The sequence below is a fragment of the Pleurodeles waltl genome, chromosome 2_2 (genome assembly GCF_031143425.1).
Source record: "Pleurodeles waltl isolate 20211129_DDA chromosome 2_2, aPleWal1.hap1.20221129, whole genome shotgun sequence".
NCBI classification, from domain to species: domain Eukaryota; kingdom Metazoa; phylum Chordata; class Amphibia; order Caudata; family Salamandridae; genus Pleurodeles; species Pleurodeles waltl.
In genome coordinates this window covers 646,755,875-646,778,448 of record NC_090439.1, presented here as the reverse complement: position 1 = coordinate 646,778,448, position 22,574 = coordinate 646,755,875, and the positions used below count along the sequence as shown (strand labels likewise).

Sequence of the window (22,574 nt, the reverse complement as noted above, 5' to 3'; positions counted from 1 at the left end):
CACATGGAATGCTCTATGTTGCCTTAGCCCTCATTGAACATCATTCTTCTTCTTAGTGACATGATGCCTTGGACATAGAATCGTTCCAAGGTGGGTTATGAAGGCTCTCCAAAACCCCACTGCCCCGACAAAAGACATAGCTTCTATCACTGTCATGGGTTCAGGGATATGTCGGATGCTGAGCACCACCTGTTGATGGATTTTGTTTTGAGGCCCGCTCCATAACCCAAGAATTGTACATGTGGTGTGGACCCCTGTAGCTTTCTCGGGTTCACAGAACATACTTTATCTGTGAAATGATTAATCAGCCGAGGCAACTCTGTGATAATGATTACTGGAAGCAGAAATTACGTTTTGTCATTGATGTAGCAAAACTTGGTTACTGGAGTCTCAAACTGGGCAGGATCCCTTGCCACCAGAGAACAGCAGATAGCCAGAGTGCAAATACTCTTTAAATGTGTACTGCCTTCCTTCCCATATAAATGCACATTGGTTGTGGGATTCCAGGCAATGGCTATTGAGAAGAAAACATTGGCCTGATCAATCACAGCATGCCACTCTCCTGCCCTTTTTCCCTACAATCAGGTACAACTGCTGCCAGTGGAGCGGACCTTTTATTTAATGCCCAATAATCCACAGCCATCCCCCAGCTCCTATCTAGTTTCTCTATTTGTCACACAGGGGGACCTGAACGGATTCACATCTGGTTAAATCACCCCAGCTTCCAATACGGCCCCACTTTCTCCTATTTCTTTGTGCCCCATGGTAAGAAATATTGCTTCAGTAACACTGGCTGTGGCGGACTTGGTATGTTCATTGGTGTTGAGTTTGCCAGCCAGAGACTACTGGCTTCACTGCTCTTAGATAATACCATTCATGAAGAAATCTGAATGTGAACACTCCCCATGCAGTCTGAATACTCTGTCCACACAGTACATCAATCCCTAAAATGTTTTCTGGGCGTGGGGACGCCACCACAGAACAGTTAAAGACTGGTTCTTTGTTTGAGGATAGTTGCATAGAGGCTTTGACCACTTCAGTAACTGCCACTCCAAATCCCTCAATTTGCATAATCTGGGTCTGTGGGTGTTCTTCTACAAGCTGTTAAATACCAAATCTGTCTCTGTGCCAGCCAATGACGTAGTCTGCTGCCCTCTCTCCCCTTTCTAGCAACAAAAGGGCGAATGGCACATAAGAGCACCAGTCCCATGCTAATAATGTGCACACTTTTAACACTACAGAGGACCCTCCTTCACGTCACAACAGAGAGGGGAGCTCTTACCCAATTCTTCCTTTCAGAGGGTTAAATGTGGATATAACATTATTTTCCAAGACATCTATTGCTTGATGTTCCTCACTCAAATCCTTTTCCTAGCCGTCTTCTTTTTTCTACCTTAATCATCACTTCTCTCCATCTACTCAGCAATGTCCCAGTGTATTGTGCATTTATGTTCTTCTTATCCACCTCACCTTTAGTAAGTCTATCAACATCTTTCTTTGAGTAATCCTCATTTCATCCTCCCCACCTCGGGGTCCCGTAAAGGAAATTTGCGCCACTCAGCTTTTTGTATATATATCCCTGACTTCAGCCATGAATTCTGTTCCCTCATGCACTTTGTTAAATGTATTCATGTTTGCCAAGAGGGACAGTAACAGTCTTTTTTATATATAACAGGTCCTGATGATATTTGTTTAGATCCCATAATAGGTCTAAAGGTAGTAATTTCTAGCCTGTCTCTCAGCCTTTGTTCTGCTGCCAAGGTTCTCAACCTTGCTGTATGGTTAGAAACTGGGTCTTTTTGCTGGTAGAGGTATGCACCCTGTCCAAGGAGGGACCACAATCCTAGTCAGGATAAGTCACAACACAACCTAAATTATCCTATGCCCACCCTCTGGTAGTTTGGCACACAGCAGGCAGGCTGAACTTGGAAGGCAATTTGTAATGTATTTGTGCACTAACTCATACAGTGACACAGTCAAAACACCGCAAAAAGACTCCACACCAGGTTACAAAAATAGATTACAATTTTATAAATAACACCAGAACGACAAAAATTCAACGTGTCGAAGTGGAAATATGAATTTTTAAAGAATAAATGCAAAATAGCACTTTGAAGTAAAAGGCGCTTTTAGAGGTTACTTTAGGTTACGCTTGAGGGGGGCAAAGTCAAAGTTCGGGCTGACCGCGATGGACCACAGGCCGGCTACAGGGCCCACGCAGGGCCCAGTGAACAAAGTACCTTTCCTGGTCACAACAGCGAGATGTGCGGTGAGATCCGTTGATCTGGTTCACGCAATGATGGCAATGTATCGATCTGTCCCACGCACTAATAATGATTCATCAGTTACGAAGACAAGCACTGGAGCAGAGATGCATTGATTCCAAAGTGCGATGCACCGAGTTTTTCCATGCAGCCGAGGAATGCATTGATCTCCGTAGACTGCAGCAACAGCAAAGCACAGTTCTGGTGTGTCAGGCTCTCAAGGCAATGCGTTGGTTCCGAGAGCGATGTGCCAATTCTGCTACCGCAACAGGGTCGATGCGCCACTTTTGCTGCACTTTGTCAGGAGATTCGTCAATTTCCATGATGGAAGTATCTGGATACACTTCCAGTGATCCAAGCACAGAAGCAAGGTTATAGACTTTTGAAATTACGGACTGTCAAGCAACAGGAGGCAAGCCAACAAGCCCTTGGAGATCATTTGAGGTGCAAGGCAGTGTCCAGCTCTCCCTCAGCAGGGTCAGAGAGCAGCAGGAAGCAGAGCAGTACAGCAGAAAGCAGTACTCCCAGGTCAGCAGTCCAGCAGAGAAGCAGGCCTTGTTGCAGCACAGCAGTTCTTCTGAAAAAGACCTGTTGTAGTTCCAGAAGTGTCTGATTTGAGACTCTGTATGTATACCCAGTTGTGACTCTGAAGTGGGGAAGACTCCAGAAAAGGGTCTCTGAAGTGCAAAGAGGCCCTTTCTTCCCATCGCTGGGGGTAATCAGCCCTTTGTGTGGGGACAGGCACTGCCTATTCAGGTGTGTCATCCCCTCCTGCCCAGGAGCAATCATCAGACTGCAGATGAGTACTCAGACACATCCAGTCTTCCTGTGTTTGTGGGTGTCTAGAGGAAATGCACAAAGTGTAGCTGTCACCCACCCAGACATGTATTGTTGATAGGCTACAGGAACATAGAGCTGTAAGAGCATAAAAATGTCCACTTTCTAAATGTGGCATTACTAAAATAGTAATGTTAAATCCGACATTACCAGTATATAGGATTTATCATTACCATTCCGAAGATATGAAACATGAAAAAGCTGCTCCTTCTCAATCAGGCCTATGAGAGGGGTAGGCCTCGCAATACTGAAAAACAACTTTAGGGGGTTTTCACCCCCAGGACATGCAAAACTTAAAAGTACATATCCTACCTTTTACTTACACAGCACCCTGCCCTAAGGGCTACCTATGGCCCACCTTAGGGGTGACATGTAATAAAAGTGTAATTAAAGGCTTGGTAAAGGGTTTTAAATGCCAAGTCAAAGTGGCAGTAAAACTGCACACCCAGGCTCTGCAATGGCAGACCTGAGAAATGGTTAGAGGGCTACTTATGCGGATGGCACAATCAGTCCTACAGGCCCACTAGTAGCATTTAATTTACAGGCCCTGGGCACATGTAGTGCACTTTACTAGAACTTATAAGTAAATTAAATATGCCAATTGGGTATGAGCTAATCTTACCATGTTTAGGGGAAGAGCACAAGCATTGTAGCACTGGTCAGTTGTGGCAAATTGCACAGAGTTCTAAAGCCACCAAAAACGGGGTCAGAAAAATAGAGAGAGGCAGGCAAAAGGTTAGGCGAAGACCACCCTAAGGTTATAAGATCTAACATATACCATCAGTAGTGTCCTTCTACCTCAAAGTGGGGAGCAAGTTAGCAAAGTGTGGGTATGTACCATATCCATCATGGAAAACGTTGTTACTCTTAATCCCGTACTTTCCACACACCAAGGGGGTCATTCTGACCCTGGCGGCCGGTGACCGCCAGGGTCACCGACCACGGGAGCACCGCCAACAGGCTGGCGGTGCTCCCGAGGGCATTCTGACCGCGGCGGTTCAGCCGCGGTCAGAAAGGGTAAACCGGCGGTCTCCCGCCGGTTTACCGCTGCATTCAGACACCCCCTACCGCCATCCTGTTCATGGCGGGAAACCCGCCATGTACAGGATGGCGGTAGGGGGTGCCGCGGGGGCCCTGTGGGCCCCTGCAGTGCCCATGCCAATGGCATGGGCACTGCAGGGGCCCCCGTAAGAGGGCCTCGCAAAGTATTTCAGTGTCTGCTTTGCAGACACTGAAATACGCGACGGGTGCAACTGCACCCGTCGCACCCCTGCAACTACGCCGGCTCAATTCTGAGCCGGCGTCCTCGTTGCAGGGGCATTTCTGCTGGGCCGGCGGGCGCTCTTTTGGAGAGCGCCCGCCGGCCCAGCGGAAATGTCTGAATGGCCGCTGCGGTCTTTTGACCGCGGTGCGGTCATTCGGCGGCGGAACCTTGGCGGACGGCCTCCGCCGTCCGCCGTCCGCCAAGGTCTGAATCACCCCCCAAGTCGGTTTGGAGTCACTGCTCAAACCACCTAATACTACTGCCTCATGAGGTGTGACAAAGGCACTATCAGACCCTTTATCCCAAAACAGCACTATCTATGCTATAATATTATATCCTACTTTTTGTTTATATGTTGTTTGTAAAGCAGTTAACTCTGAGTATCATCTCATGTTTCCTTATGATGTCACTCCAGTACGGTCATATTATGAAGCCCTCCGGGTATTGCAAAAACCTCAGAGGTTTCCTTGAAACTATTTAAAACCATGGGTTGAGGGTGCAACACTGTCTCCAGCTGTACATCAATTTCTTCTTCCCAATCGCTATCTGAGACTTCCCCTACTATACCTACAATCAGTATCTGCTCCATACTTTGTTTTCTCTCCCTGTGGCAGTTATATGCCAGGAATCTAGGGACCTAGATCTTCTCTCAGCTTGCCTATCTTTTTGAAGACATAGAGGTTCTTTAAGCAATCACTTTATAACCAAATGTATTTTTATAAGGCTTTTTGGCTTCTCTGGATGTCGTAAACCTGTCAATTTTTCATGGTGATTTAATCTCTTTATCCTGGGCATACAGCACCTACAACATTATCCAGCCTGTCTCTGCAGCTACCCTTTGTGCTCCCTTATCATACATATTATTTTCATATATTGCTTATTCTATTGCTACATATTGCCATCAACCCTTAGCTTACTCTTGCAATGGGTATTTGGGTGCGTTCACCTCCAAAACATTCTCATTTTTCTCAATCAAGAATCAGACGGGAAATCCTACTTCTACAATCAAAATATGGTGTTAAATTACAATTCATTTCATCCCATCCCATGATTAAGAAAATATCTGCATAACCCCATGAATGTTCAACAAAGATGTTTTACTTAGCTTTGATTTGCAGGTGGCTAGCTCACACCACCAACGATCGCAAGAAGATCATCGTCTCGTATCTGGCTGGAGAACTCTTTGTCTGAACGGCTCCGCCCAGGAGGGTTTCTCTGATCAAGTCATGAGCTCTTCCCACCTCCAGCAACTGCCTTTTATATTCCAGCAACCACTTTGTCCCAAAGCATTTTCCCTGTCTTCTTCGTTAAAGTTTAACATGTCCTTGTCCATCCACAGTTGTATTTGTGCACTGTCACCTGACCTGCTAATAATTTACTTTGGTTAGAGTTTAAGCAACATTTCAACATGCCCATGTCACATACACAATCCGTCGCTACTTGCAAACCATCCTCCTACTTGTCCAAATCCACTATTCAGAAGAGTTTATTTATTCAGCTTCAGCCCATAACCTTGGTCGTTCATAAATGTAATTCTTTCACTATACAAGGTCTTTGGCATATTTTGATAAAAACGTCAAAAGTTTGGTCTGGCACTAAAGTTCTTTGAAACTCAGATATTAACTTATTCCTAATCACCTTGTCCATGGGTGATCAGATTAGTTCATGGATATATTACTCCAGCCTGCAGATAGAGGATGAAAGAGAAGAAAAGGTTAAAATAATGTGTTGCCTAATGTATCCACAATTTCTTTTGGGGAACAAGAAAATTTCTCCTTAGACAATGTTGTCAATCTTTAAATTCTGTTCTTGTTTGGTCCAAACCAAGTTAAATCTGAATCTTTTTGATGCCCATAGTTTGTTTCATGGGGAAAAGATACCACATCAGAGTTATCTTCAGATTAGCCAACATCATGGAAATGTTTGCTGAATGTAAAGTCTACCTTAAGTTTGGAGGGTCACTCAGATGAAAAACCGTGATTATCAAAGGAGGAATTGTCACCTTCAATCAAATTACTGACAAAATCAGTGGTCAAATGAGCATAACCAGCCAACTCTGAAGACTAAGTAATATCAGAAATATTTTCAGATTTTGTTTTACATTTTAAATGTTTGAAGGAAAATAACATTTTTTCAGGGTTTATAGTCTTTGGGACATATTTTGGTCTGCTACTACAAGCAGGTAAGGTCTGAGCTGAGAAAATAATTTGTTTATACATTTTTCCAATATTCTGGACAAAAGATTCCATTGATACATAGACCGCAGATTTTACAGTGGAATCAATTAAATGTATCACAGTTTTTCTGAAGAGCTCCTGAGTGTCCTTCATTCCCTCAAATTCTGACAGATCACTCATTTTAGGATTCTGTATGAGCTGATACACAAAAAATATATACATATAGATATAGACTGATTTAGACATATCAGCAAAAAAACTGAAGAATGAGACAGTTATTTTAAGGTAAGTCGAGCCTATTGCATAGAAGTTTGCGGACATGAAATAAGTGAAAGGCCTCAAGCTGGCCTGGCATGTCTACTGGTCCTAACTGAAGTTCTGAAGAGGCACAGATATTTGTGAGCCCTGTTTTCTGGGTGGAGATAACAGGCTCTAAAATAAAGTGACAGAGGCTCTGCGCACCCAGGTCTGAAGGCAACAGCACTGTGAAGAAGGGTCCATGGACCCAATGCCTGATGTCGCAGCAAAGCAATGAAGACTGGCTTAGACAAGGCGCCAACACCAAACAGAGGTATGAGCTTGAGCACGAAAAGTTTGATGTGCTGATGTGACCCCTGTGATTCATGCGCGAGAGAAGCATCTCACAATGACCTGGGGAATAAGCTGGCTTAACCCAACAAATACATGCCAACATTTTGAAATAAGAAAGTCTATGAAATACATAATCAGTCAAAATTAAACATAATCACAAATAGAGTATTCAACGAAGAGAAAGTAATATTTATCTGGCCAGCAACAAGAACAAGCCGTGACAATCCCAACAGGTCTGGCTAGAAACGAATGTTGTATGTAATGTGAAGCATTACAAGTAAATAGAATCAGAATAGATATATATTTTTGTGGAAACAAAGAACTATAGCATAATATTGGTGTAAGTTAAAGGGTCAGGTGACAGTTGCAATGTCAAGCCAAACCTAAAACCCTATGTCGGTTAATGATTGCCCTCCTCCCATCTGTGAGAGAAAAACAATATGAATTATCTAGATATTTAAGACCCTTTAATAGCATGTGTGTGTCCATAAAAGTTCAAGCTAAGGCAGCTGGATAGATAAAAAAAAAATTGGCAAAAAGCCAATAGGTCTTTCCTATGCAAGCACTATCGGCTTTGCCAGTGTATTTCAGCCATGTTGTACACTAGTACGACTGCTGTTTAGCATGGCTAAAAGTTAGTGGCATAAAGGAGAGTGTCAAAGAGTGGAGCAGAGTGACAACGAGTGGTGTTGTGGAGTGTTCCGTAATCGAGTGGAGTGTTGTGAAGTAGTGTTGTGGATTAGAGGAGACTAAAGTGTTTTAGAGTACAGTGTTATAGAGTGAAGTGCCGTAGAGTGGAGTACAGTCGTAGAATAGAGTGTCGCAGAGTGGAGTGGTGTGGCCTAGAATGAAGTGGGCGGAGTGGCGTATAGAGAGTGGAGTGAAGCAGACTGGCATTATGTGGAGTACCATTGAGTGTTGTAGAGCTGAGTGGCATATGGTGGAGTAGAGTGTCAAAGTGGAAGAGCGTAGAAAGGAGTAAAGTGTTGTAGAATGGACTGTACTAGAGTGGAGTAAAGTGTCAGGTTGGAGTGGCGTAGAGTGGATTAAAGTGGCATGAAGTGTTGTAGAGTGGAGTTGGGTAGACTGGCCTTGTGTGAAGTGGAATAGAGTGGCGTGGAGTGTGAGGAAGTAGAGTGTCGTAGAATGTTGTGGCTTAGAATGGAGAGACATAGATCAGACTTGAGTATTGTGGAGTGGAGTAGTGCAGTGTGGAGCAGGTTTGGTGTGGTAGCACACTGCCATTACAGACAACACATTTTCAATTGAAATGACAATTACATTTTTACTGATAAAACTATGCAGCACACAAACTATAATGTGTAGAACTAGTGTCACAAAATGTACTAAATGTTTTGATCGTATTAAAATATTTCATTCCACCACACTTCCGAAATATAAAAAAGTGCTTATTTTGTGCTTTTCTAATTCTGATATATTCTGAAATATTTGCACAGTTCATTTAGACATTAAAATGTTGTAGTGTGCTAGAAAAAAAAACATTTTCCTTCCCAATACCAAACAAGATTGCCACACAAAAACTCTCCCTTTGAAGTCAGAGATAGTTAAGTAAACATCAAGCTCCTTTGGAACACAGAGCCTGACATTTCACCGTTGCCTTTAAACACACAGCAAATGCGACAAGATAATAACAAAAATGTGAAGGCCTGGTTACAGAAAGCAAGGAGTAGTGGAAGAATACAAAGAGCAATGGTGTAAAAGTTTTGCTCCACAGGAGCAATGAAGACATGATGGACAGCCTAAAACAAATAAAGCCAGAAAACGTGAGCTACAAACCTCAAAGTCAACGGTACGCCATGGGCAGAAAACATACCCAGTGCAGCTTTCAGAATGCCCACAAGAAGTCTTTTTTGCAACCAGACTTTGAACTAACAAACCTATCCCAGCTGCAGTGAAAGGAAAGCACTTTTTCTGTGGAAGCACAAAACTCATACTAAATTAAACAAGCATTTTCAATGCAACGGGTTTCGCATTTGCGCAAGTTAGAGCTATTAGCGTTGTAAGCTCCAACCGGACTTTTCTTGCCACACAAATTAAAAGAAAAAAAACGCAGCGCGATCGCACTATGTAAAATGCAGCGCGATCGTGATGAAATTGAAAACGGAAAAATTGCACTAAGTAAACCCAAGCGCGATCGCGCTGGGTGGAAAATAAGCAGATATAGTAGTCCGGAAACCATGCTTAAAACATCGAGCCTCGTATGTTTTTAGTAGTTTACCGGTGCTGTGTAGGTGGGCTAAACACCGGAAAAGGCATGACGTGTGCAATCCTTTCACAAGTGAAAGCAAGCGGATTTTAAAAGGCAAGCCCACCAACCGATGAAAGTGCCTGACGTGACATGGGCGTGGTTGGAAGCCCAAAGAGAGACTGCAGAATGGGACAGAGCGCTTTCCGCTCGCCCATAAAAAGGCCATGCATGCCACAAGGGTACTGTTTATACCAGACGAAGTGGGACATCTGTGTGTTATACCTTGGTAGCCACAGTACCAGGGTGTGCTGGGAACTGTAGTTTTTGTTTCATTTATTCACTCTTTGCTTATGTGGCATATATTCAAAAAACTGCAAGAAAGAATGCGTAATATAAGCTTCTATTTCTTGACATAAAATTCAGAACTGGCTTTTCAGCTGATTATTTTGCCAGGCTAAAAGGCCATAAGAATAACCTTTTTTTCCCGGACGGAGACCACTGTCGGCCATTTTGGAATGTCATGCATTCTCTTTATGGCGAGAAACCTATCGCGCATTGTTTTTTACGTTCCTCCGTTTTACTGTCTCGTTATTGCCGTAAACACTTCGATGTATCCCTTAAGGCCGGATCAGACGAGTCTTCGTTCAATAAATCTTAATTTATGCGATAGCCGAGGTATTAAAGAGATGTCATTGTAATTATAGCAACGGTTCTGTTGCACTTGTGCTTTCGGCCGTCATAAGAAAACATCGCAGCGTGCGGCGTTGTCTTGCAACAAACTAGATTAACGAAAGAAAATAAACGCCCGAGACGCAACTTTCTCTGGCACAGTCGTATGGTTGAAGCGCCAGCTTGACATGCAAGCTCCACCTCTGCTTACGTTTCAGTACTCGGCATAGGTTGCATCAAGTGGCCTGACAATGTCTTTCCGGGTTGGAGGGGGTGGGTTCTTAACCAATGGCATATTGCACTGTATAAATACATTGTCCCGGGCGTTTCACTTCCTTTCGAACTCAGACAGCGAGGTCTGCTGTTGTTCCTGGCTCACCGCTGTTCGTTCATTTCTTTATTTTTGGACGATTAAGTCGGTCAGGAAGCATATTAATTATGGTGAGGACAGTTGATGTAATGCACGTGGAACTTTTAACTCTTCCCGTGATATGGTTGGGTTCCTGATTGGCTCTATGTATGCGCGTTTAGTTTAGCGGTGAGCGTTTCGTGGAGAGTTCTGTCCTTCGTTCTCCACGGACGGCCCGCTTTTTTCCTGTATCGATACTATAGTTAATGATCTCGAGACCGGATAATGTCGAAGTTAAATCAGGAAGGGGCTATTATTATATATATATCATCTCGCAGTCCTTTGCCTAATCCCGGGGTTTAGTTGTGGATGCATGGAGTAGTTCACAAAGTATTACACGCGGGAACTTGTTTTAAGAGTTGCCGTGTCTTTAGGATGCACACTTCAAACTATAATTGACTATTAGCGTAGTTTGTGTGCGAATTACCTCGTGTGTTGTACGACACATTCTTACCGAATGCAAGTTGGATTGTTACACGTTTCAAGTGTAAACAGGCTGTTCGAATTTGTATCACGCTGTCGACCAATTTGTTGGCATCGAGGAGCGTTTTCTGTTGGGGTACTTATTCGCGCGCTCTGTCGGTGTGCCTATTCGCACACGTGGGAAGGCGACCAGCGGAGGATGGGGTGGTATTTCAGTTGTGGATAAGCTGCAGAATCACTCCGAGCCCACCCCCCTCCCAAAAAAAAAGTAAGCCATATTCTTCAGTTGGGTGCCCTGGTTGCGTACTGTGTACACTAACATCTTACTTTAAAATTGTTAGTATTGTTTTGTTCTTCAAGATTGTCAGTGTTTTATTAACATATTTATTTTTTTAAAGGCCTTTAAAGACGCCGGTAAAGCACCTGTGGAGCAGGAAGTAGCTATCCACCGCATCAGAATCACCCTGACTAGTCGCAATGTGAAGTCACTTGAAAAAGGTAACTCGCTTGTTAGGATAGAACTGTGGTGGAGCGTCCTCTAGTGTCGAGGCTCTTAAGTTATTTTTTTGACGTATTTAATGGTGTATATGTATTTGGTTGACTAGGTTAGTAGTCAGTATTTTTCTCAAGTCGTAAACTCACTGATGAGACTTATGTTAATATTGATCACCATCTAGTGGTGTGGCCAGTGGCATAGGTTATTTTTGGCCCGAAGGCGGGTCCCGATGACTTATTTGTTGGCAATGAGGATACAATGTAGAAATGAATTGCTGTGATTTATCTATACGCTATTCTGAGCCAACGATACTGTTAGGGCTTCTGTGTTTTTGATTTCAAGTGAAATCAAATGCTACTCTAGTAGCAGTCTGCAAACCACAGTCCGGTACTCCCTGCCAGAAGTACTACGTTTTTTTCCTGCCTTAAATTGTTGGTTTCCGTTATATAACATAATTGCATTTTTTCTGTGGTCCGTTTTACAAAATTATGGTCAATTTATCAGTTGCCCTTAACTGGATATAACTTAATCACAAACTTTTTACATTTTTCTAGTGTGTGCTGATCTGATTAGAGGCGCTAAAGAGAAAAACCTGAAAGTGAAGGGACCAGTTCGCATGCCCACCAAGGTGAGTAATGTTTCATGTGAGAATTAACTTTAGAGTACAAATTTGGATTTGCCGTTTTCTTCAAAGTTTGAGTGGTCTATAAAGACGGTGTGTTAAACATATGATCATTTTTGAAAGTGTCTGATTTTGACGTATTGCTGTAGTTAGTCTAGGGTTTGAGCCATCTGAACTGTAACAAATGTATGGGGTCACTCAAGTTCTTTGTCTCAAAGATCCAGTTTGGTCTTAAGTTATCTAGCTTCCTACTTGATCCATACACTACACAGTATAATCCGTATGCCCCAAAAGAGCTATACATCGATGTAAGTATTAACAAATTAGTGGCTATACTGCGCCCTAAATGTTTACTAATCAACAATAACCTTGGTAACTATTACAAAAAATAAAGGAACGCTTAACTGGCTGCACAACAGCAAAGAAAACACCTACAGATGGTGGTTTGAAGTTAATATTGGGCTAGCTGCATTAGAAGTGGCGATTTGACTGAGTTGATATGTTCATGGGAAATATTTTTTTCCCTCGTTTTTGTCTGCTGTCGAAAGTAAGCAGTAGGTAGAGGAGCATAATTGGGGCTTTCGGACCTGACATAAAATCAAAAGGTTTTATTCTTAGAAATATGCATACCCTTATTGTCAAACCCTTCCGGTCGCTGCGTACTTCATGCATTGAGGGTAGACGTAGTGCCTTGCCGCTGCGTTCCTAACATATTAGCCATGCAAATGCAATAAAGGGTTTTAAACCTGCCTTTCTATGACGGCCAGGTTCTCACTGGTCTGTGCACAATTAGTGTAAAACTCCTTGGTAAACTTTGCGAAGAAAAACCTGAAATTGCATGTTTGCTTCTTGTCTTGTAACTGCGTGCCTGATTTTGTATAACTTCAACAATTTCTCTACTTCTATTTTACGTTGATGTGCGTTTTTGTACCTTTTTCAATCTCTTTGCTGGAGAGGACTGGGGGATTGGAAGAAAGGGTGCGTTAAATTTGACTAACGGTGCCACAAATGCTAACCTTTAGTTTATCATGACACCCCTGTCACGAGTAGAACCAGAAGTAGGGGATGCAAGATATAATCTGGTTCCCTCAAAACAGTATCTGATGTGTGTGCCTCACACCTAATCTACAGAACCCTAAAGCCTGGTCAGCATTTCTTGATCAAAAAGTCTAAAAAATATAGTGGTGTTTCTTGAAGACCTAAAAAAAAAAAAATTAATCACTAAGAAATCAATAGTACTCATTGTTAAATAGAAAGATACCACATACCTTACTATAGTGCTGCAACATGAGCATGGACCATTCCAGATTCAGGCAGTCTATCCCTTAAGGGATAACGGGTGTGCTGATTATCAGTTACTTAAAAAAAAAAGGGGGGGATGGGAGGATTTATGGTCCAGTGTATATCCTCCAAAGAACCTAATAATAGAATATGATACTGTTCCAAAAGAATAGGGAGAGGGAGTAAAGGAGTCCTGATCATCAGGAGCAAGTCCTCACACACCGTACTTGGTGTCATGCTTCATCATCGGACAGCTCCTCGTCAGACCGGCGCTGCAATGTCTGACGGGCTCCCCCCTAAAAAGGGGGGGGCTCTTTGCCGGAGATCTTTTTGTCGATGGTGCCGCGGAGCCAAGTATGGGTCCGTGGGGAAGGAGAATACAAGAGTAAAGGATAAGATTGGCTCAGGACCCTCACTAAGTGATTTATTCTTTGATGTTGGGAAATGGCCAAGATTAAAAAAATGGCAAGGGAGTGAAAATTGAGGTAATGCTCAGACACTCACACAAGACAATTCAATGAAGGAAGTCGGTAATTATCCGAAATTCCTTAATATGTGGTCGACATGTTTCGCGAAACATGTCGACCACATATTTAAGGAATTTCGGATAATTACCGACTTCCTTCATTGAATTGTCTTGTGTGAGTGTCTGAGCATTACCTCAATTTTCACTCCCTTGCCATTTTTTTAATCTTGGCCATTTCCCAACATCAAAGAATAAATCACTTAGTGAGGGTCCTGAGCCAATCTTATCCTTTACTCTTGTATTCTCCTTCCCCACGGACCCATACTTGGCTCCGCGGCACCATCGGCAAAAACAAAAAGATCTCCGGCAAAGAGCCCCCCCCCTTTTTAGGGGGGAGCCCGTCAGACATTGCAGCGCCGGTCTGACGAGGAACCGTGCTGATTATCAGTACACCATTAGTTTGGAGGAACGCCAGTCAATTTCACCTCCCCTATCTCCATGCTCCCTTTAAGAGGGTCCATGCTCATTTTAAGACTGAGCGAGAAACATGTTGAGCAGGTTTTAGGGTGTAGTAGTGAAAAGTACCCACACACGATCCCTTTATGCAGGCACCAATAGTTGAGGTGTGAGGCACACATCAGATACTGTTGTGAGGGAACCAGATAATTACATTGCTTGCCCTATTTCTGTTTTTAATATTGATAAGGGTGTCTGGTTAGAAAGGTCAGCCTTTGGGGCACCCTTAGACAACTTTAACACTAACTTACACCAAATCAATCATTCTTGCATTAATCTCTGGCAAAGTTATCAAAGATCTGTGGTAAAGAGCCCTTTTGAAGGGCCCGTCAGGCATTGGATCGCTGGTCTGAGTATGGCCCAATGACGAAGCATGTCACCAGGTGGTGCATGGGGGGCCCTTGTTCCTGGTGTGCATATATGCTTGAGGTACATGCATCTACAGACTATTACCTTTCACAAGAGAGCATTCTTTGTTTATAAGAATCAATCCCCCACACTAGTGGAGACTACAAGCTGATCTTCAAAGGAGCTATACATCTTAAATGGAATATCCATGACTTTAACATATCATACCATTTCTATAGTGCTTTCCTCCATCTTGCTGAGGCCTTGAAGGGCTTTCGGATTGGCTGAGTCTGATTAACAGTTCATGGGCTTGGGTGGAGAAGTGCTGGCATGTGTTAATGTTATGCTGCCATGCATATACCACGAATGTGCTCCACCTAAACATCTAGGTCCATGCAATAGTGGCTTGGGTGTTAAGCAAAATGGCAAGGTTGTGAGTAAAAGATTCACAACACTATACAGCAAGTGCTGTTCCAGTGTGTGCCAAGGCTTGTTTGTAAGTAGAGGGAATGGTACATATGTTTTGAGTTCACGGTGGTGTAGTCACAAATGGGTAGCAGAAGTTCTAATCAAACTATTGAAGTGCTCTTACACCAGCAGCAGGATGCCAAGTGGCTCATGTGTTCATGCCGTATTCAGTCCTGAACCCCCATGGACCATAAACCCATAAACTAAAATGTGCAAGCCCCATGAGCCCACCTTAAAGGCAAAAACACTACACAAGGAGTACTGTGCCTAATGTATATTAATTGGGCACAGATGATAACGTTTTCTGTAGGCTGCTGTCCTGATAGAGACTAGGTGGTATGCTTACAGTGAGTGGATGTGGCATAAAGTACTCACTCAAACCCTCACTGGCTGCTCATTGTATTGTATGTGGAACTTGGCATGGAAAACAGTATGTACATTTTTATAGGTGGTGCCACTCATGGATAAATTAGTTGAAACAAGTGTCTTGTGTACTATTTTAATCCTGCGTTTTTTTTTTTTTTTTTTTTTTTTTTTTCTTCCCTAGACTCTGCGTATTACCACTCGAAAAACACCTTGTGGAGAAGGTTCAAAGACTTGGGATCGTTTCCAGATGCGTATTCACAAGCGCTTGATTGACCTTCATAGTCCTTCTGAGATTGTGAAGCAGATCACATCCATCAGTATAGAGCCTGGGGTAGAAGTGGAAGTTACCATTGCTGATGCATAATTAAATCTTATGATAAAAGATGGGTTATTGCTGTTGGTGTGTCATTGTGTTGGTCAATGTGGTTCTGGGAGAGCTGTGGATATTAATGTTTGAACTTGCCAGTAGGTAACTTGCTTGTACGAGTCCCCCACTCGCCTTGATAAGAGAAGGGTGGGTTTGGCCAGTTGGAAGCTGCCCAGGAAAGTATTATGGACTGCAGTGTGTCCAAAGGCATTTGAGGAACTGAAGAAAGGCACTATGCACTGCCCCAGTACTGAAAGCACCAGGCTCCAGTCAGCTTTTCACTGTGCAGATGGATGCCTCTGACATTTGAATTGAGGTGTTCAGGGGGGGGGGGGGCGAGAAGAGGGGAGAGAAGCTGTCATTTATTGGGAAGAAAGAGCTCTGCACAGCAGAAGATGTGTAATCCTGCCTTGAGTGCCCAACTGAACTGTTGTCTGGATCCTTAATGCTAATTTTGTTGCCCCCAGACAAACGGGAATCATGTCTCTGTGCCATGACATTGGACTCTTTCACAGATTGGGTGCCCTTAACAGCCCAGCAAGACCACAAAGTGTTACCCTCATACGGGTGTAGAGCTACTGCCTTCACCCAGGGTTAAGCAGCACAAGTGCAGTGGTTGCGGCATACTATAAAGTGAACAAGTTCTTTTTACACTGTCACTGGGGTGAAGCCCACAGGTTCACTAAATACTTATGTGCTTAATTCACATTTGGCCTACATCAGGTAGAAGTGGAGTGCTGTACAGTGAAGTAATAGCTGGATGTATGTGCCTTGTAAGAGTTCAGTACAGGGATACAGCACTGCAGTGTAGTATGTATGGGATTAGTGCATGTGCGGAGTCTGTATATGCCTGTGAGGAATACATGGCATGGAAGAAGTAGTGCTTGTGCAATTTAAGCATATGCTTGCTGGGTGTTCGCTTACATGAAGTACAGTGCGTTAAGAGTGAAGTGTTCTGGCAGTGGGTGTGTTTGCTAATAGCACACCTTGGTATAGGATAGAAATGTTTCTGTGCTGACCAGTGTGCCCAGATTGTGTGTACACTGAGTAAGTGTGCCTGCGTGGGTACTCTGAAGTAGAGCACCATGGGTGGCATTTTAGAAGCCCGGGCTGGCCTAGTGAAGATATGAGGAGGAGGGAACTTCACCCAGTCATATTTATGTATTGCTGCATTCCTGGCAACTGAGTGGGTCACATTGGGAAAGGGGGAAGGCCCTGCCCCACCCCCTTTATATTTCAAAAAGTTGCTCTTTGATTCAGTGATTAGCTAGGAGCCTGCGATTAGCCTTTTGATGCACATTTTACTGAGGCTGGCATCCAGGTGTGAACTCCGATCATTCCCATGAATTGTATTGTGGGTCAATCATCTTTGTTTGAGTCATACCTGCTTTGACTAACATCTTTTCAAGAGGCTCGAAGAAAAGGAGAATTGTACGCCGCAAAATAACAAAAAAAATTTCAAAGACTGAGCTTAAATCACATTTTAGTATGTGGCCTATAAGAACAGGAGGTGGACACCCCAAGCTTTGCCTTCTGCCAAACAGGCTGTGCACGGAGGGGAAGCTAGGCTCCAATTGCTTATAAACTGAGAAAGCCTGCGAGGTGCTGCCTTGTGAACTCTGCGTGGGGTGTCTGCCGAACAGGCTCTGGACTCACGAGCACCCACAGAGATTGCAGTCACTGCACCGCTGAACACTTCTGTGTCACCTGGGTGGGTAAGACCAGTAGTGAGCCTGTGGGGGCCTCAGGGGACCTGGTAATGGTACTGTAGGACCACTGAAACTTGACTAATAACCAAAAAGTCACGCTTGAGTATGACATGCTAGTATGCTTTCCCTGGAAGCTGCCACCAGTGAATGGGGAATAACTCCAGACACGTTACTAGGTAGAGTGTGTCGGGAATTTGCCCAACATCTAATAAAAAATAGTACCCCACTTGTGTGGCTGGGCATAGAACCTGCGACACAGGTGTCCTAAAAACACTCCAAAATGCGCCAAAGGGGCATCATATTTTACCCAGAAGCCCCTGCAAACTTTGACTAAAAATATATTTTCCTTGTTTTGCTGCTATGGAAACAAGAATCTGAGGAACCACACATTTCCTATCACAGTGTTCCCCAAATCTCCGGATAAAAATGGTATGTTACTTGTGTGGGTGGGCCTCGACCCTGCAACAGGCAATGGCCCATACTGCAACATGGAAAACATCCCTCCTTTTTTGCTATTATGTTAGCTGTGAATTTTAAGCCCTAGCTCAGCCAGTACCTAGGGAAACCTACCAATCCTGCACATTTCTGAAAAACAGAAATCTGAAAGTCTAGGGTAGAGTGACTTGGGTGGCTCTCACCAGGTTATAATTCCCGAAAGCCGTTGCAAATTTCAAACTTTCGTTAAAACTCACACTTTCCGCTCACTTATGTGATGGAAAGGTCTGGAATCTGAGGGTTGCTACAAATACCCCCACCCCGTGTTCCCTCCAAGTCTCTCAAAAATTATACCTCACTTTGTGTGGCTTGGCCTAACCCCCAAGACAGGAAAGGGCTCAAAATGTGACATGGACACATTAACCTTACCCACTTTAAGCAACCCTTTTTCGTAATTTTTTTAGCTGTGTATTTTGGGCCCTCGCTCAACCGGCATCTGGGGAAACCTCCCAAACCTGCACATTTCTGAAAACTAAACACCCAGGAGACCCTAGGGTGGTATGGCCTAGGTGGCTCCCACATGTTCATTTTAACCAGCAGCCCCTGCAACCTCAATCGTTAGCTAAAAGTTCTGGAATCTGCAGGGAGCCACATATTTTCTACCACCCAGGATTCCCTCAAGTCTCCCAATAAAAATTGTACCTCATGTGTTTAAAGGCCAAGCCCCCAAAACGACCTGAAATGCAACATGGACTCATCAATGTTTTCAACTAAAAAACAAAACATTTTCTGCGATATGGTTAGCTGTGGATTTTGGGGCCCCAGCTCAGCTGGCACCTGGGGAAACCTACCAAACCTGCACATTTCTGAAAACTATACACCTGGCAGAGTCCAGGGCTGTTTGTCTGCGAAGACCCCCGCTTAACCTTGGTTTGATCTGTTCCTGTCACAAGCACTTGGCCCAGCCACACTTGTGGGGCAGCATTTTTTTCAGGATATGTGGTGTTCTTGCACTTTTAGGCACATATGTATACTTTTTTAGCACTGCATTTGCACCAACATTTTGAAGCAAAAACGGTGCACATGTACAAAATACGCAAACGCAGCGCTATAAAAAGTATAGGTATGGGCCATAGGGTTATGTTGGAGTATGAACAATAAATCTAATCCCTTTAGTGTCCACCACCTTACCCAAAATGATTTAGGGTGGGAGCGGGAATAATAATTTGACCCCTATAGTTTCCAACATCTTCCCCAAAGTGGGTGTAGATTGGAGGCAAGTAGGAATTGTTGGCAGTTGTTAAGCACCTTCCACAAAATGGATTGTAGTTTGCACTTTTGTATAGTGTTTTTTTTTTTTTTTTTTTACAATATTAACCAATATTTATTGAGGTTTGTACATACCGTTTATGTATTTTATTTGCACATTTTGAACACATCATACTTTTTAAAGTGAATACCAAAATGGTACATAATTATCTTTACAAAACTATTTTTTATACAAGGTACTTTGTACGTTTACATTTTTAGAATGCATTTTTTTGTTAGTACTATATAATAGTTTTATTTTTATACTACTATTTAATTTACAATTGAATTTGTTCTATACATTGTTGTAGAAAGTAGAATATTATGTGGTGTGAGGGTTAGTCCTCACCATTTAATACTACTCTAACAATACCCCAGAGAAGGTCCTTGAATTTACAATAATACATCCTTAGCTCAGTCCTGGTACTGTGGCAAAGAGCAGTCAGGCTTCACATAGAGAAACGTGTTAAGCATTTCACAACACAAAAGGGACGATAAGTAATTGACATGACTCAAAAGAAATCAGCCACCGATTTATAAAAATAGAGCTTATTTGTATATAAATTTAGAAACCAAAACAAACAGTGTAGGTTTGGGAGAACCGGAGTTGTCAATTTTAGAAGCAATAGAAAAATCACTGCAGAAATGGCATTTAAATGTTGCATTGAAGTCAATGGGAAAATATCATATGTTGCAAAAATGCACTTAAAATGCGAGCTGCACGGAACCCCTGGGGGATTAAGCTAGTGCAATCCCGGGTACCAGATCACAACAGTCAGAGCAGTTTTACCTGGCCCATTGCGTCCAGATGGAGATTAATCCTGGCTGTCCATGGTGCTGAACAGGACTCACGTTGAAGTCAAGGTGACCAATGCCCACTTTGAGATAGTTGCAGGGAAACCTCGCAGGGGTAAGGCTGTGCAGGCCCTGGGACTAGGCCCCAGCAGTCAGTTTGCTCATACCAGGTCTGTGCAGTTGGGTGCACAGTTGTCCTGTCTGTCCATGGTGCTCAATGGGGTTTGCACTGGTGCTGATCTTACCACTGGCACGGCGTTGCTGACAAGGAGATGCAAAATATCAGCTCGGTCAGGCTACCTGCAGATGTCGGATGCAGGTTGAACGCTGTGCCCTGCAACTCCAGCATCGAGTGAGTGAAGGGGTTAGTTACTGAGCTGGCAACAGTAAAGGTGCAAGAGTACTTTGGGAATTTTCCAGGGTCCGAGGGAGTGAGGTAGTGGCCTGAAACTTCGAGGCAGGCTGGACTACGACTCCCACAAGACACTGGATGACCTGTTTTTTTTTTTTGCTGATCCTTGGTTTGCAGGGGACTGGTGCCACGAGTCCAAGGGAGACTGGAGGTGCTTCTGGCTTCCCCAGGCATCCCTCTGGTTGGGAGTGATGAGTTTCAGCCAAGGACTAAGGTCGTTCATGCAGTTCCCAGTCTTGCCTCAGGGACAGTTTCCCTGTTATGCTTTGAAGCAGTGGGCAGAGTCCAGTTATCACTGATGCAGAGCTTCTGGTCCTTCTGTGCAGTTGGTCAATCAAACCAGAGGCTCTGGTGTCAGGGGTGTCCCTTAAATTCTGAACTTAGGGAAGTTAGAGGTGTGGAGTCCAGTGCCCAATGAGCAGCTAACTCCTACAGCTAATCCGTCCCTGAGATGACCACATGCGGTGGGATATCAGCTTTAGCTACCGCAAAACCCTCTATTCTTCCACACCTAAGATGGCAAATATCAAAATTTAGTGCACAGACCGGGATGCTCAACCTAGCGGTATGTTCTGCCTGCTGGGGGTGTGTACAGTCCTGCATACCTACTTTCTCGCCTGTCCATGAGCAAATGTTCCTGAGAGCAGGGGGTGGGCTGTTACCTCGCTTGAGGACAGTGCTGATGACTATCAGGCAGTGAAGTCTCGGACGCTCACAGTCCTGATGGATCTATTCACTAGCCCAGCTGAGGGGCAGGAGGTGTGACCTTCCTGCCTCAGCCCTTTGTTCTAACCTCTGGGAGTGCCCAAGCTGCCTGGCTGGAGGTCAGAACTCTGTCTTAGTGGCAGCGAGGACGGCCAGATCACAAAGGAAAGTGGCAAATAGGTGGGCAACCTCTAGTGTGCCAGCACAAGAGTCATGTTGGGGGAGAGAAGGCAAGTTGTTTGCCACCAAACCCGACATATCTAGGCAGTACCATAATGGAGCAAGCAGGCCTGGTAAACTGGGGCTTAAGTCCTATGTTATCCCATGGACCGGCTTACCTTTATATTATACCATAATGGAAAGGATGCAATAGAGGGATAGAAGCTTGTGCTTATATGTCTGCACCTTAAATGTAATGCACCCTGCCTCCTGGGTTGCAGAGCCCTACCTTAAGGATGTCTAAAATACATATAAGGCAGTGCATGGGACTGTGCCACTATTGGTGAGGGTACAGTCAAACTCCAGCAATTTGCACTAGTCTGGCAGTCTGCAAAGGCAGACCTGCCAACAATAGTTTGGGAGGGTCACTCAGGGTGGCACACACTCGTTCTTCAGCCATGGGCACCCCTTTACAGCTAAGCCCTGCGTACCCTGGGAACCATCCATTAGGGCCTTATAAGGGGGTAAAGTCTTGGCACTCAGGGAATCACCATGTTGACTTAACAATTTAGGGAGAGAGCATAGGCATTGGAACCTGGATAGCAGGTTTCCAGTGCACTAACAAGAGTCATACACATCACCATTGGGGGCAAAAAGTGAGGGATGACCATACATAATGGGGCACTTTCCTACAATTGTTCAATACTTTTAAAACATTTTAATACATTTTTACATACAGTTTAAACACCCTTTACCAAGATTTCTATTTACTGATATAGGAATATAGGCCCTCATTACAACATTGGCGGTAAATGCCACTTACCGCCGTGCAGAAGACCGCCAACACACTGCCACAACTATTATGACCTACAGCTCAGAAACCGCCAAAATCTAGACACCCACAAAAGTCCGCCACACCAAAGGTCAATGATAAATTGGCGAAAACAAAACCTCCACTGTCACGCCAACAGGAATACACCCACACTATCACAACCCACTAATCCACGCGGCAGTCTTTCAACTGCGGTATTCCATTGGCAGTACACACTGCCGCGCTCAAAATACACACACATTTACAAAACACAGCCACATTGGACAAATCGAAATACACACACCTGATACACATACACACACCACTCCCACACACCCAATACAATATAAAACACACACCCACGTTACCCACAAACCCTTACTACCAAAAATTTTGAAGAAGGTCCGAGAGACAGCAAAGCACAGACAACACCAGCATACAGAGGCACACAACACCATCACACATAC

General features: G+C 43.9%; 1 protein-coding gene and 1 non-coding gene across 2 annotated transcripts; both read left to right on the top strand.

Moving 5' to 3' along the window:
- Positions 1 to 10,294: 10,294 nt before the first annotated feature.
- RPS20 (ribosomal protein S20) lies at positions 10,295 to 15,790 on the top strand. Its single transcript, XM_069220200.1, has 4 exons — positions 10,295 to 10,452; positions 11,242 to 11,341; positions 11,894 to 11,967; positions 15,588 to 15,790. Exons 1-4 carry the CDS (start codon positions 10,450 to 10,452, stop codon positions 15,768 to 15,770), a joined length of 360 nt encoding a protein of 119 aa, XP_069076301.1. The 5' UTR covers positions 10,295 to 10,449; the 3' UTR covers positions 15,771 to 15,790.
- Positions 11,582 to 11,647, top strand: LOC138283125 (small nucleolar RNA U54). Its single transcript, XR_011201080.1, has one exon. It is a non-coding gene; the product is annotated as a small nucleolar RNA U54 (small nucleolar RNA).
- Positions 15,791 to 22,574: the final 6,784 nt, after the last annotated feature.

Excerpts from the sequence above, each read along its gene's own strand:
- RPS20 (XM_069220200.1), top strand. Across the intron at positions 11,342-11,893 it reads TGTGAAGTCACTTGAAAAAG|TGTGTGCTGATCTGATTAGA; the intron begins GTAACTCGCTTG and ends ACATTTTTCTAG. Across the intron at positions 11,968-15,587 it reads CAGTTCGCATGCCCACCAAG|ACTCTGCGTATTACCACTCG; the intron begins GTGAGTAATGTT and ends TTTCTTCCCTAG.